The 15,330-nt window shown below is 46.7% G+C and overlaps 1 protein-coding gene across 3 annotated transcripts in view; it reads left to right on the forward strand.

The window, feature by feature from the left end:
- The first annotated feature begins 448 nt into the window (after window positions 1-448).
- Window positions 449-15,330, forward strand: part of SAMD12 (sterile alpha motif domain containing 12) — a 184,531-nt gene continuing 169,649 nt past the window's right edge. For all 3 annotated transcript variants that reach the window (XM_076329194.1, XM_076329197.1, XM_076329196.1), the window contains exon 1: window positions 449-510. In XM_076329194.1, coding sequence (XP_076185309.1) covers window positions 498-510 — 13 coding nt within the window. In that variant the 5' untranslated portion in view covers window positions 449-497. The remainder of the gene's footprint in view (window positions 511-15,330) is intronic.

The following is a 15,330-nucleotide window of genomic DNA, read 5'->3' on the forward strand; positions in this document are numbered from 1 at the left end:
ACCACGGCTGAAATATCCTGTGCACCTGTGAAATGGCGTTTTCTGTTGGCAGGGTACCTGCTCAGCCCCTTCTTCCCACGCCTCGTGGTGGTCACCATCCCTCCAGCCTCCCACAGCCCAACCGACGCCACCGGCCACTGCCTGCCTCCCGCGCAGCTCTCCTTGCCCGGCGGTAAACGCGGAGGCGTCCGAGGCCGCCACCTGCGCCCAGAAGACTGCGGGGCCTCTCCGGCCGTAGGGGAAGCCGCTGCCTCGGCCAGGCGCTCAACAGCCCCCCGGGGATGGCGGGCCTGGGGCAGGCCGGCCGGGCCGGGCGGGACTACATTTCCCAGGGTGCCGCGGGGCGGACGCGCGGCCCCGCCCGCCTGTCAGCGGGAGCGCTGCAGGTTGATCGCCGCGGCTGCAGATGAGCGGAGCCCGCGCGCGGGCGGGGGGGCGGCCGGGGCAGCGCCGCCGGGGCCGGGTCGGCGGCCGGCGCACTATGCGAGGCCGGGAGGATGGCGGTGGAAGGTAAGGGCTCCGCGTCCCCTGCCCGCCGCCCCCGGGGTCCCTCCCCTGTCTCCTCCCCCGGGGACTCACCTGCGCCGCGGCGGGGCCGGCCCGGCCCGGCGTGTGTGGGGGGAGCTGTGCCCGCCGGCGGGGCCTGAGGCGGCGGCGGGGTCGTTCTGCCGCCCGCTGCACCGGCCTCGCCCGCGGGGCGCCCGGCCGCCTCCCGCCCCCCTCGGCCCGGCCGCCCCCAGCGCCACGCCTGCCCCCGGGCCAGGTGGCGTGGGGTCGGGCCGCGGCGGCCCGCGGGAGGGGCGCCCGCCCGTGGGGGCTGGCGGCGGCGGGGGAGGCAGCGGGGGCTGCCCGCGCAGCCTGCGGCAAGCCGGAGGCTTCAGTCCGGCAACTTCCCGGCGGGCCCGGAGGTGCCGCCCCTCCCGGCAGGGGCGGTAGACCTGCGCCGCCTCCCTCCGAAGTGGCCCCGGCGGCCCCGCTCAGCTCGCCGGGCGTCTTCCCCGCCCTGCGGCCGGTCTCCCGCAGGAGCCGAGGCGCCGCCGTCCCTCACTGCCGCCCAAATCCCCGAAGTGGCCTGAGGCCGTGCTACCCACGAAGCTCAAGCAGCCCCCGGCCGTACTCCCGCGTGGGCGCAGAGCTGTCGGCGCCGGAGTGTGCTCGGCCCCTCCTTCCCCCCGTAGGAGATGCAGAAGCCCAAGGGCCGAGGTGTCCGGCTCCTGGGGAAGTACCCGGTAATTGAGGTGGTGCCTACCAAGAGCTGGAAAGGTGGACGCTTTGCTGAGATCTTCCAACAGATGCTGGGCTCCTGCGGCAGTCTGACGTTGGCTGCGTGTTCCCTTTCCATGGGGCTTTCGGGAAGTTGGAGGAGAGATGTGACTAGGTGCATGGGAAAAGGCAAATCCACTTTCCTGCTCTCCGCTTCCAAAATTCACTCGGTTTTCTAGCGCTTTAGAGCGAGGCATTGAGAATCCTGGGGTTTGTGTCCCATCTTGCTTTCAGTGTGAAAACCAGTCATTTGACCCCTCTCCTGTGCTTAATTTGGGGTACGCTGGGTTTTTTTGGGTGCTCACCTTGAGACCGCCTTGAACTTTGTTTCTCAAATATGCTGAGGTCTACAGTTCCATCAGAGGCCACTTGCTTTATTGCTGAAAATCATGCTGAAGCTGTCTTTTGCTGAGTACCCAAGTGAGCAGCGCAAATGGTAGTCCAGCAAAAACTTGGGCTTACTGAAGGCAGCGGGCAGTTTAACATCCCTGAAAACCAGCTTCCTAGGCAAACTCAAATAAAGGTAAACAAAACCACTATGTCTCAAAAGGTGTTTGTGTACATTCAAAGTTGTCCATCCTAAGTCATAAGCATCTCCATGAATCAAACAGATTTCTTTTGTGCAGGCTGCTATACTGAATGGTAGTTTTGAAGACTGTAATGATATAAAGAAGGCAGATAGTGGTCCTGAATAAAAGCATTGCTGCTTCGGTGGCAAAAACTTAGCAACATGAACTGGGCATGCGTGCCCGGTAGTGGGTAAGTAAATGAAATGGACTGCCATGCACCAGATGGTTCATATGCCAGCAGCAACCCCTGTTTCAGTGTGCTAACGTCATCCTCTGTTATTCACTTGAAGTCCTCAGTCTGTTTGCTAGATCTTCTCAGGTCTGTAATAATTCCTGTCATATCTGCAGTGCCTTCCATCTGAGAATCTCTAAAAGCTTTGTAAATATTAATGAAGGAAAGCTCTGTTAAAGCTTTGGAAAGCAGTGCCTTTCCCTTCTCCTGAGATGGGATTGTTTTCTTTAACTCCTTCTTCCCATTTCCTTCCTCCAGGATGCATCCCTGCTATGGTCTCGCAGAACAGGCTTTCTTGTCTCTATGTTCTACTTTCCTCCCATTTTGGGTTTTTCTCCCTCAACTTTCTTACCTTTGCATAATTCTGTTACCCTCCCACTAGCGCAGCAAGATGACTACTTACTTTTTCAGCACAAGTAGCCATGTGGCTGTGACTACTTTGTGTGAAAGTAGCGCATGTACATTTAAGGCCTTTTCTTATCCATCATTTTCTGTTGGAACTATGTTTCTTTGTGTGACTGTGCTTAAAAGCATGCTTTTATCTTGATGCATCTTCTGCCGTATTGGAGCCCTGGGTGTGAGCTGTGTTCTTTTCATGAACTGTGACTTCTGGCAGGTAACGTGGCATTACAGCTTCTGTTTGAGAAGCTGAGAGGTTACTTGTCTCTCTTGGCTCTGATCACCACAGTGTGCGGATCCTACTCTAGTCAAAAGTAAAGTTGCCGTTGAATCTTCTAAATTGATAGTTTTGTAGAAAAATGCCAATTTGTTGAACTCAAAATGTCTTGGACTCAGGAAACACAGACTGCTTTTTTTGTTTTTCCTAGTTGTTTGATTTGTTTTTCATTGGAAAAACGTTTTCCTGGTTTGCTGCTTGGGATCTCGAGAGCGTAACCTGCTGTACATCAGCTGTGGAAGCTTGGAAATAAGGAAAGCCCTGAAAACCTGGTTTAAGCTGAGGTTGTCTGGCCTTCCAGTCTCTGCGGTAGTCAGCTGGGAGCTTGGCTTTGGGTCTTCAAGCCTTTTTATAGAGCGTAGCAAGGCTTCTGGACAGCTGGGCCAACTGGCTTCTTGTGCGAACTCACAAGTGCCTGGCTCTGGGATGCAACTGGCAGGGAGTAGAGAGGTCCCTGGGGCACAAGGGAACCACGGATCCTGGAGCATGGGAGTTCCTGGCTGGAGCCAACATCCGCTGCCCCACCAGCTCCGCCACGGCTATTGTTCTGTGGAAACTGCCCGTTCGTCAGCCTCAGCCACGAACCCAGAGACTCTGTTTCTACTTTCAGAAATGCTCTGTGTGGCTAAAGTGAAAATATTTTGTAACTTATAGTTTGTGGAGAATCTTTGAAAAATTCTGATTTCATTTTATCTAATGAACTGTTGAAATCTTCCTCGAATTTGATTATTTTAATGCTGTCTTAGTATGGAGTGCTGGAGTTTAGTTATGGCAACAAACGTCCAGCAGTTTACTTAAGGAAGATATCCCAAATTTTTTACTGGGATAGCTGACAGCAATGGATTTGCAAATATGAAATAGGAATTTGGAGGATACTGTAGTTCTTTGCCAGTTATATATAATACCTGAATGTCCCAAAAGAGATTATGTGGACTGGGAGGTCCTTTGGGCCGTGTAGTACCAGTGCTTCCTGATTGATGGAAGGATTGGTGTGTGTATGGGGAAAGTGAGTTTGCACTCCTTAATATGAGCCCATCTAGATGGGAGCACTGCCAAGGTAAGTCTATTTTTAGACCTAACAGTTTTGACAATGTTCCTTTAAGTGTTTTTTTCCCCTCTAGTAAGAATGAAAGAACTAGGTCAGAGCCAGTAGAAAAAGGCTTTTGATCTCTGCAACAGTGTTCTCAAAAATTTTTTTCTTTTTTGCTCTTGTGCAGCAGAAGTAAAGGGGAAGAGAGAAATGGTGATTTCTTCCCCCCCCCCCCAGTGTTTATTGCACAGGAAAGTGAGAGACTGACAGCACCCACCAGATAATGTATGCAGGCAGGTAATCCCACAGTTCTGTCGGATCCCCTGCAGCTCTGACCTGTAGTGTCTTTGATATTCCTGAGCAAAAAAGTGCTAATTATATCATGGAGTTCTTTCATAGTAAGTGTTTAATGAAGTTTGGTCTAACGCCTTTCCTGCTGTGTATAGGCTTTGGAAAGTTCATAGATATTTTTGTTGCTGGTCTCCTGAAAGTTTATGTAAACTTCTACCATCCTATGGCTCTTCTGTAGTGTGCTCATGCTATTGAGACCCTGGATCTACCTACAGGAGAGTAATTTTTACTAAGAAGTGGAGCCTTGCTGACATAAAATGACAATGATTCTCACCTTACCCCTGAGTAATCATCAAGGGGACCGGAGACTCGAAGGAGGTTAGGGCATTCTGGTGTGTGGCATCAAGGTTAATTGCCACAAGACTGAAGTTATTTGCAGCTTGTAACCAACTTCTATCAAAGTGATCCTCTGAATTTCAGCAATGTGATATACCTGGGTGGAAAGCCTTCAGTGCCTAGCCAACTCCCAATGGGTATTAAATGCTGCCATGTGTTTCCTCAGAGACTTGAGATACGGTGAGCTCATAGATGTGCTATGCCAACTCTGCCAGGAATGTTAAAGTGAGTTCAGGTCCATCCAAAGGACAGCTTTGAAACAGGTTTCAGTGTAGGTACCTATCACGCTGTTCCAGGGTGTGCCCAAAAGTACAACTCTTTTGACAGGTATTCAGTTATTCAACTTTGTCTTATTCCTACACCCACTCCGGGCTCAGACTAGATGTCTCCATATCTAAGTTTCCAGTGAATGTGATCTAATAGATGGGTTTTCAGCACACTTAATTGCCTGTGGAGCAAAGAAGTAACAAACCCTGTCAGTCAAAAATAGCATGTGCTTCCATCAATGCTCTCATTTTCTTCAGTAGTTTCCAACCACTCCTTAGCTTGAGGACATGTGGCTTGGAAAGAGCTGCCAGTTGGAAGCAGGGCTGAGATACGTCTCTACCTCTCCAGTTGAAACTGTCACATCGGGTCCTAGCAGAAGAGATGGATAAGACCAGTGGTGGAGGTGCACACAGGACAGATAGGACTAAGACCTGAACTCCAGCCTTTGGTCTTGCTACCAATTCTGTATGTTATTTAGTGACCATTTATTGCAAAAATGCATCAGCATTACGGGATTCCAGACTGGAACATAGGTCTTCTCCCATGCACATTCTTGTGGCAGCCTTCTTGTTGGACTGTAACATCTATACCCTTCTTGCTCAGCAACAGCACAATTTCAAAAGATGGGGCTTCTCTTCTTGACACACCACCACCGCTCTCCCACCCCCCCCAGCCTGCATACAGCTTGGTGGTAGCGTGTGCTCCTCTGCTTTGAACCACTGCTTAGAGCTTTCCTATCTAGGTTGCTACATTTGAAAAAGTCACAGTTCATTGCATCTGTCTTTAACAAGATAGATAGGCAATGATCCTTCTCCAAAGGAATAATGTAGCTATCTAAGGCCAGGAGTCTGTTTTGGACTGCAAGTTCTCATTTTGAACAGGTACACTACACTCCTCAGGCATCGTATAGGGAGACTGTGAGCTGAAGTTCAGAAGGGGCATTCCACTGTGGGAACTGGAAACTCCAAAATGAAGCCGTGGCAACGAAGAATGTCGCTGCACTGAAGTCTCTTTGGGTATATTCAGACTGAGTGGGGAGTGGATATGATTGCAGGTTATATGGTCATTTTCCCCTCCCTGCTTTTAGAAATAGAACTCATATTAGGCAGGAATCAAGATACAGTATAGACTTGGTGTGTCACTGCATTTCCCTTGGATGAAATTTGGTTGTAGGATAAGAGTGTACCTGCAAACTCGGAAGTGCTTTCAGGTCAGCCAATTTAGATACACTTCCATGAGTGTTTGGCTTTATCCTTTAAAATACTTGGAAGACTCAGAAGCCCAAGGAGGACATTGATTAATATAAATTGGCTGTTTCAATGCAATCAGATCCCATCATAAGGATAAAACTTGTCAGGTCATGTATGGGCAAAGGGAAGGAATGGTGCTTTGAAAGTTCATGTGCTTTCTCCACCAAGAAGAGAAGGCAAGTGAACAAATGACTAGATGTTAGATGCATTTCCTAACATACTACTGGAAAGTACTGACAAAGTCTGTAGGTTTTTTTCCTGAGATGTCCAAGCATGGCGGGTAACATCCAAGGAGGTTATGTAGCTTTGTTCCTCTTGTTTACAACTTGGTGTATGAGGCCAGGGCAAGCTGTTTGGAGCGTTTCTTGGAGCTTCCCAGTATTGCTGTGTCACAAGGGTTACAGCAGGAGAGCAGCAGCGAGCAGCTCAGAGTAAGGCACTGTAGCCAGGTGGTGTCAGAGTTGCAGATTGGTGCAGGTTGTTCAGCTGATAACCCTGGCGAGGTTTCTGTCCAAAACATCATCTGTGTAGGCTTGCTAGTGAGTGCAGACCTAGGTATCTGCATAGCACCATAAGTTTTTGTTTTGCCCATTGGACTCTGAAAGTGCTACAGTGAGTTTGCAGAGGTAGCAGAGCTGTTGGAGGGCTACTGCTCAGTGCACTGAGTATGGAGTTTATGGGTTTGTTAGGGATACTGTGTCTGGTTCTGGTGCCAACTTTCCCTGCTGTCCTGGCTGAGACAGCTTTACCCTCTTGTGCCTTGTCCCATCTCTCTGGTGGCTCTCTTCTTGTCCGAACTGGATGATCTCTGAGGCAAAGACTCCCCTTTCTGTGTGCAAGAGATACTCAGGTTTGGACTGAGGTGTTGTCTTTGAACGGATACAGGTATTTACCCTTGCAGATTAACAGTTGAACAACTCAGCCCTCAATTATTTGCTCAAAGCATGCAGAGAATGTGGAGGGAGTAGTTCTGGAAGGTGCCAAAGGCAAAGGTGGAGAAAAGGACTAGAAAATGGAGTAATTTTGAAGTCTTCTGAAACTGGTTGGTGGTGGTCAAAATAGCAAATAGGATTTCAGGAACTATGAGGAAGAGCTCAGAGCAAGGCAAGAAAGATCTTCGTTTCTATATCATTGTATATTGTTCTTGTATTTTGAATGCTCCCTGCAGTTTTGCTTGCCACGCCCCAAAAACGGGACAGGACTGGAAAGAATATAGAAAAGGGCAGTTGGCTTGTCAGAGACGCGGTATGTTCTCTGAGGGCAGGTTACAAAGATTCTGATTCTTTAGCCTGGAAAAGAGATGACGGTGGAGAGAATCCTTAGACACTGATGAATGGTTTGGAGAAGGTAAAAAAGGAACTAGGTCACAAGGCAGAACAATGAAGCTGTAGGGTTTTGTGCTTAAAATAATAAAAGGAAATAGTTTTTCATGTAACACACAGTTCCCCAGGTGCAGCTTTCAACCTTGGGTCATTCCTAACCTGCCAAGGAAGGATCAATTCATGTATGCCCTGCTCTCACACTGTTTTCTTAAGCAGTGGCATAAAGGGCTAGACTTTTAGTCTGACCTAGCCTGATCATAAATTTGTATGACAAAGTCTAGCTCAGAGTCTAGCTCATCTAAGCTCAAGAAGTGGGCCTGTGTGAACCTCATGAGGTTCAACAAGGCCAAGGGTAAGGTCCTGCATCTGGGTCGGGGCAACCCCCGGTATCAATACAGGCTGGGGGATGAAGGGATTGAGAGCAGCCCTGCCGAGAAGGACTTGGGGGTACTGGTGGATGAAAAGCTGGACATGAGCCAGCAATGTGCGCTCGCAGCCCAGAAGGCCAAGTGTATCCTGGGCTGCATCAAAAGCAGCGTGGCCAGCAGGTCGAGGGAGGTGATTCTGCCCCTCTACTCTGCTCTGCTCTGGTGAGACCCCACCTGCAGTACTGCATCCAGCGCTGGAGCCCTCAGCATAAGAAAGACACGGACCTGTTGGAGCGGGTCCAGAAGAGGGCCACAGAAATGCCAGGGGGATGGAACAGCTCTCCTATGAAGAAAGGCTGAGAGAGTTGGGGTTGTTCAGCCTAGAGAAGAGAAGGCTTCGGGGAGACCTTATTGCAGCCTATCAGTACTTCAAGGGGGCTTATAAAAAAGATGGCGGCAGACTTTTTAGCAGGGCCTGTTGCGACAGGACAAGGGGGAATGGCTTTAAACTAAAGGGGGGTAGATTTAGACTAGCTATAAGGAAGGAATTTTTTGTGCTGAGGGTGGTGAAACACTGGCCCAGGTTGCCCAGAGAGGTGGTGGATGCCCCATCCCTGGGAACCTTCAAGGTCAGGTTGGAGGGGGCTCTGAGCAACCTGATCTAGTTGAAGATGTCCCTGCTCATTGCAGGGGGCTTGGACTAGATGACCTTTAGAGGTCCCTTCCAACCCAGACTATTCTATGATTGTATGATCTTGTGTGCATCCAGAACAATTCCACTCACCACAAGAGCTTGATTTGCATCAAGTAACTGAGAGTAGAACTTGGCCAGGACAACCCAGAAACACAGATAGATGGGGAACTGGGCACTGAGCTATAAAAACATTAACAGCCAGGGTCATGATGTATAAGATATGTAGCTCTCTTTTTCACAGTATATAAGAACTGATACCGTTCTGTAAGAGGAACTGTCTGCTATGTCAGGTCAATGGGACTGGGGTGGAAGGAGGGGCCCCACATTAGGCTGCAGCTTTAGAAATGCCATCCTAGAAAATACCAGTTCCCCACAGCAGGTAGGGTTGGAAACTGCTGTACTGACCTGATAAATGAGGTGAAATACGGTCTGAGACACACCTTCAGGAGAGCCTGAAGCAGATTAGATCTACAGATCTCACCCTTAGTGACTTCTGCCTTGTGTAGGTTGTATGTTTCCTCACCTTTGCATAGGGTCCTTTTTCTCTCTCCAGAAGCGTCCTGTGGCAGAAGGACTACAAAGAGAATGATGAGGGAGTTGCTGTCAGTAGCTGCATGTTCTCCATGCAGCATGAGCTAAACTTGGCATTAAAGAGCAGGTTCATTACTCGGAACAGCAAGAATTCACCCTAGTATGTGCTGCTGGTGGATGAAGCAAGCAGGTGGGCAGGGGGACTGAACTTGGGCTGAAATGAACTCTGCATTCAATTACAGGATCTAATATGCTTGCAGGGAGTATGTGACTGAACAGGGAAAGGGCGTGAGGAAGAGACTTGGGGTGGATTGTAGCCTGTCTTTAGTGCAGTCCTATCCGTCTCTATATAACGTGGAACCTTGCTAGCTCATGCTCTTCAGCTGAACATTCAGATCATTACTTCTCTCCATTCCCCCACTCATTTGCTCTCCTCTGCCCTGTTTTTGTGGCTTTTTCTCTCCCTCCCCCCTCCCCCCCCCCCCCCCCCCGGGATTTTACTTGAGTTAATTTGCTTCTCTGCAAATAACCTAGTAAAAGCAAGAAAGAGACTTTTAATAATGCTGTTTCAGAAACATAAAGAAAGAAGAATTGTAATGTGTGTAAATAGAAGCTTTCTCCTGGATATTCCTCTAGCAAAATAATTGCATGCTCTCAGCTAACGGTTTGTCGCTACACAAATCAGCTGGGGTACTAGAGTGAGTAGGATACAGTGGTATGAGTAAGCAGTAGGAGGTGAAGAATTTTACTCGGGGAAGGAAAGGCGGCGTTTCCAGGCTCTTCAGTTAAATGTGCAAGGGAAGGGGTAGCCTCAAACAATGATAAAGGAGGTAACTTTTAGTCAGCTGAGAGAAAGCCAGGACTGAAAACGGAAGTCAGCTGCCAGATTGCAAACTAGTTATGCTAGTGAGAATGAATAAATATATTTTCCTTTGCATTTTGATGACTTTGTGCATCATTCATGCGACAAGAAATAAAGCCTGGATCCACAGCTGAATTGCAGCCATTTCTGTGCCACATATTCAGCAGACACCAGCTTTCATGAGCAGGGCAGGGGCAGAGTTCTGTGATGCATGTCTGGGACAGTGCACCTCTGATGCTGTAATAAAGACTTTCCCTGTATGCTGGATAGGCTCACTAGTGTTTAGAAAAGGTTTCTGATGTAATGCTGGCTGATTATAGAATTGAATAGTAGTGCTATTAGGACTTGAGATGAGGCGTTCTTAGAAATACACTTTGTGGTGGAGTGTGACTAGCTCATCTCCTAAGCAGCGATTGCAGGACAAGTTTCTTCCAGGAATAGTGGAACTAATGAAGACTTGTTTCTTACCCAGGTGTGTTCTTTATCTTTTCTTCCTCTCCATATTCACTGTGAAATTCTCAGAGGGCAACAGTGGTACCTAGTCTGCAGTTTGCCTAAGTCAGTTGATGACTGACAATTGCAATTTATGGTGGATACTTTTCCTTCACAGAGAACATTATTTTAGGTCTCTTCCTCTCTATCTACCCGTTGATTTTTTTTGTTTTTCATACTACTTATCTCCTGTAGCACCTTCTTTGATTGCAAGTTTGTGCATCTCACAAACTTGAAATCCAGAGGAGTGGCTTCACTTTTCAGGAGAAGCTTTGTAGATACTCGCACAAGCCTTCTTATTAACAGAGGATGAAATTAGTTTGTAAAACAAATTACCAACTATTTTGTACTGTAATCCATTGCTCAAATTATGTTCCTGTATACGTGTGATGCATGTTACTGACCTTTATTACTTTGTTCAGTAAGATCCATTTTGCTCTGAGCTAATTGCATAGCTCACTAGTCCCCTTCTTTGCCGGTATTCTCCTCTTCCTCTATACCTGTACAGGATTTGTGGAAGACCTGCCTTACTTATTCACTGAATTTGTCCATTTTTCAGTGAGCCTCTCTGTTGCTAGTGTGAATTCAAGAGCTGCTTGTACCAACTGTACGTTTATTAAAATGGAATGAGAAAATGCTTCAGAAATAATTTGGTTGTCCAGTCATTGTTACTGCTTTTTATCAAGAAATAGGCACAGCCTATTTGGAATCACTTAATGCTGATTTTTGATCCTACCAACAGAAGCAGATAGCTAGACACCAATATTACTTCAGCTAAGTAGTTTGGGACTTCAGCCTTAGAGGAGGTTTCTGATGAATTCATGTTATCTGTACTGAAGTAGAAGAGGTCCTGACTGATTTGGTGGGCTTCTTTGCTCTGTGTGAATGCTGCTGATTTGGTGGCCATTAGATAGGCAGATTCGAGAAACAGTGGGCAAAATCTTGAAGCTATTTCCTCAGCAGGTTGCCAGCAGTATTTACTAGGTGGCAACATAAGCAGCAGGTTGTATTGTATGAACTTTGACTTCAGTTTCAGGTGGCCCAAAGTGATGGGTTGGGGGAACTGTGCCGATTTACATTAGCTGGAGACAGGACTGTATGGAGAAGTAATTCCTATAGGCAAAAGCCAGATAGTTTGTCAAAACTAGAAACTGGTTGGTGAGGCAGATGAACCATCCATAGGAGTTACAGAAACTCGTTACTGTGGAAAAACTTTCTGCCAGATAAAGTAGTCAAAATAATCCTAAATTTTATGGTACAAATTAAGGTCATCTTTATTAGCTGTTTTTAATCTTGTTTTTTAGTATTGTAGAAATGGTACTAACTGCTCAGGTCAGAAATAATCTTTGAAATAATCCCATGTTTTCCAGGGATATTCAGAGTTACTAATGGAGTACAAGCTTCTGGAAATACGGGAAGGGCTTTGTAGTGCGGATCCTTCTTGCTCGGTTGGTCAGTATGAGCAGCCATCTCAATCTAGAATGAGATCTCAATGCTCTCAATGTGAATGTCTCCTCTCTGATCAACCCAGTTAAAGCGGGTTGTGAATGGTGGCAAGCAAAAAGCCTCAGGGATGTTATTTGACTACTTGGTACTGAAGTGCAGCATCTGGAAGTGTATAGAAGTCTGACTGAAAGCGCTGACTGCAAAATTTGATGTGGTTGGAGATTTGATTTGCTTTTGACTAAGAACTGGGCAGAGATGGAAGGAACAGGTCCAGTAAGAGCTGCTGTCCAAAGGTCTTGTAGGATCTCCTTTCCTGGAAATACCTGTTAAATCTTCATGACCTTCATGAAGACTTGAGATGACTGAAAAGATATTTGGATCCTTTTTATAAGGTCTGTGCTATGTCCAACCTGAGTTTGTTAATGTTCCAGCTGTATGGACTAACTTCTGTCTGTCTTTTTCAACAATGTGGCATTTTATGGTGGGAGCAGCAGCTGGATTGTATGGACTCATCTCTTATCATTGTGCAGCTAAGTCTGTGGCATGAATACATAAAATGGAGCTTGCATGTTTGCCAGTATTTGACACATGGAAGTCTTCTAAGGATTGTTAGGGGTTGGATGGGTATCTCCCATGCCTGCTTTTTGTCTCTGAATAGCAAAAGCTAGCACATGACTGTGATGCACACAGAACAGGGCACATGAGTAAGAACATGCTATTTTTACTCGATCGCTTTTTAGAATAGAGCAATTGTTACTGTGTGTAACTCAAGTACTTGCCAAATATGCTTTAATGTAGCCTTAATTGATCTGCTTAAAATTTTAAGCAGCCAGCAGTATTCCCACTGAAACAAGTAGTTATGAAATGTTTGACACGGTAGGCAGTAGAGTGCACAGAGGTAGTGATTGATCATAGATTTGATCTGCTAAGCCTTGAGCCTACAGATGGAGAGACAAAGACTTTCCATCTGCCCATGCAAAACTTTGGATATATCAAGGCTGTGTTTTGAAGAGTGCCTTCAGGCTTTTCTCAAGACAGGATTGACAGAGTACCCTCTAGTAAAAGGCGAGGCTTGCCCCCAGATGCCAGTAACTTCCTATGGCTCTTGGTGACTTTTGTATACCGTCAAGCGTGCTCAGACAAGCTGTCTCTTGGCTGCTTGCCATCCAGGAGGCAGGCGTGTATGGGAGGGAAGTAGTGAGGGGAGTGGAGCATTCACGTTGCCCTGCAAGCTCTCCTTTTGAACTGCATACACATGCCGTAAGGGATCTGTGTGGGCACAGAGCTCGGCTCACATGTGTCAGCTTCTGCAGGGCAACAAATTCTCTTGCTCTGTGTACATGGAAAGGACTTGGGTTTCTGTTCTAGCATGTGGAAAAAATACACTGTGTATTGCATTAATTTTGTTCCTTCCCTAGTTTTTTAGGACAGACGTGGTCATTTTTCCATTTTGGGTGCTCCACTTACTATTTTCTCACAGAGGTTTTGACTCTCATAACTTGGCAGATCTCAGCAGTCTTTTCTTTAAAGTTCTGGAAAAGTGGATATTTTCCTGTAGATTCAGCTCTACCATTGAGCTAGGACTACAACAGCACTTAAGTAGCTTTGTTTTAAATAATCATTTGTTTTGTAAATGTAATCTGTGGATCTGTGTTACTGTGTCTGCCAGCATCATTCGTCATGTGCTTGTTGCTGTGCAGAGCTGTACAGAACATCCACCCTCCCTCCCCAAAAGAAAACAAGTTCCCACCACGGAAAGCTTTCAATCCAAGTTAAGTGACAATTGTTGGGGAGCGTGAAGACAGACATGGCATTAATCAACTGTTAGGTGGGGTTTTCAGCAGGAAAGGGTGAATGTAAGTGCTCTGAAACTGGATGAAGAGTTGTATTACTGAGACTTATGGATGATATATGAATATTGAAATTGTGTGGAAGAATATTGGGAGAGGTTCTGTTTCAAAATCTAATGATACTGCTGATACCTAGTGGTATTAGGCTGACGCTATCAGCTGATTTGGAGGTAGGATTTGGTGTCTTGATGGACTTTTAAAGTCTGGGAATGATGAGGTGGATTTAATTTGGTAGAGTGAAGAGGTGCTGAGACAGTAGGGATATTGTCGAAACAGTGGTGTGGGAAAATGGTCTGAATGCAGAGGGTGGGGTGAGCTAGCGTTAGCTAATACCAGGTTAATAAGAAGTAAGAGTCTGGACAAGTATTTTAGCAAGAAACTACTTTGTAGGTAGAATCTTTTCCAGACGAATGCCATTAAGTCCTGAAAGAGATTTAAGAAGAGTCAGCTAAGAGGGTCAGAGCAGTTGAGTTGTGATAAAGTTGGTGATTCCTGATTCTTTTGTAAGAGCTGCTTAGACTCAGTTCTACAGGATGTTAACCCTGAGTGCTGTCAGCCCCCCAGCCCCTTTAGTTTTGCATAGTCGATCCTGAGTTTAGAGCTGGTCTTATCTAGCTAAAATTATATAAGGTGCTGATTTAGGAAGAGAATATGTTATTATTGACCAAACCTTGACCTCTTTCCCTGCTTTTAACAAATCTTGAAAGGGAGCAATTATGGTTTATATTGACATTTAAAAGGAGGCAAGAGCTCCACCTCTGTCTGCCACAGAGATGGAAATATGTATTTCTGCATGGTAACAGGAAATAACAGGCCCATGCAAGCAAATACTCTTTCCTTCTTACCCTCTGTGTAGCTGAGAGTTGGAGGCAGCACTAGAGGGAAACAATAGAGCTAGCTACCTGAAGATGGCTCATGACAAAGAGAGATTAGCTTTGCCAAGTGACTGAGATACTTATTCTCACTTCTGCTTTTTTTTTTCCTCCTGCCCTTTGGTCTGCCTTCTCTCCATGCTGAGGCTCTTGTTCTAGGTGTGTCTTCCTTAAGGAATAGATTCAGTCCAGGTATATGGTAAGCCAAGACTGCTGGGGGTGAAGGAGAGAGATGAACCCTTTCCTTCTCCCTCTACCCTTCGGAAATAAAAAAAGGTGTCTTCCCCCCCACCCCTTCCAATATGAGCAACTCTGGAAAAGTCTTTCCTGAGGCAGCCTGTGTTTCTTTTAACCAGTCATCTCTTTTCAATAAAAAGGTAATGGGCATGTATGTAATTGCTAACAGCCTCTCAAATTTTTCTCTTTTGTATCCTGAAGAAGCCCAGTATAAAGCATTGCTGAAACATCACTAACATTCATTACTCTTGAAAGAATGATGGGCTAAGAGTCAAGCAGCATCTTGCCATGTGATTTATTTCTTTAAGTCATCCAGCTGATGCTTATGCTACCATGTTATCAGAAATCTGGATCATTTGCTCCCTGTAATGCATGGTAAATCAATGCTGTAACCCAGAAGGCTTTCCTTGTCCATCCCCTACCACCCTCCTCCCTAATCTGTATTGTTTGGGGGCACTGGGAAGGGAGGAAGTTGCAATCCACAGGAAGGTTGCTGCTAGCAGTGTTCTTCCAGGCAGTGTTAAGTCCCACTGTGCTTTGTGATTTCTCTCTAGTGAGCCCTGGAAGGGGGCTGACAGCCAAAAACTGCCTGTTTCTGGATGCTGCTGAGGTGTGTTAGCGTTTCAAAGGTGTATGCAGGAGTCTTCCCATTCACCTAGATAAGATCCTTGCAGAAGACAGC

The sequence above is a fragment of the Aptenodytes patagonicus genome, chromosome 2, assembly GCF_965638725.1.
Source record: "Aptenodytes patagonicus chromosome 2, bAptPat1.pri.cur, whole genome shotgun sequence".
Classification (NCBI taxonomy): Eukaryota; Metazoa; Chordata; class Aves; order Sphenisciformes; family Spheniscidae; genus Aptenodytes; species Aptenodytes patagonicus.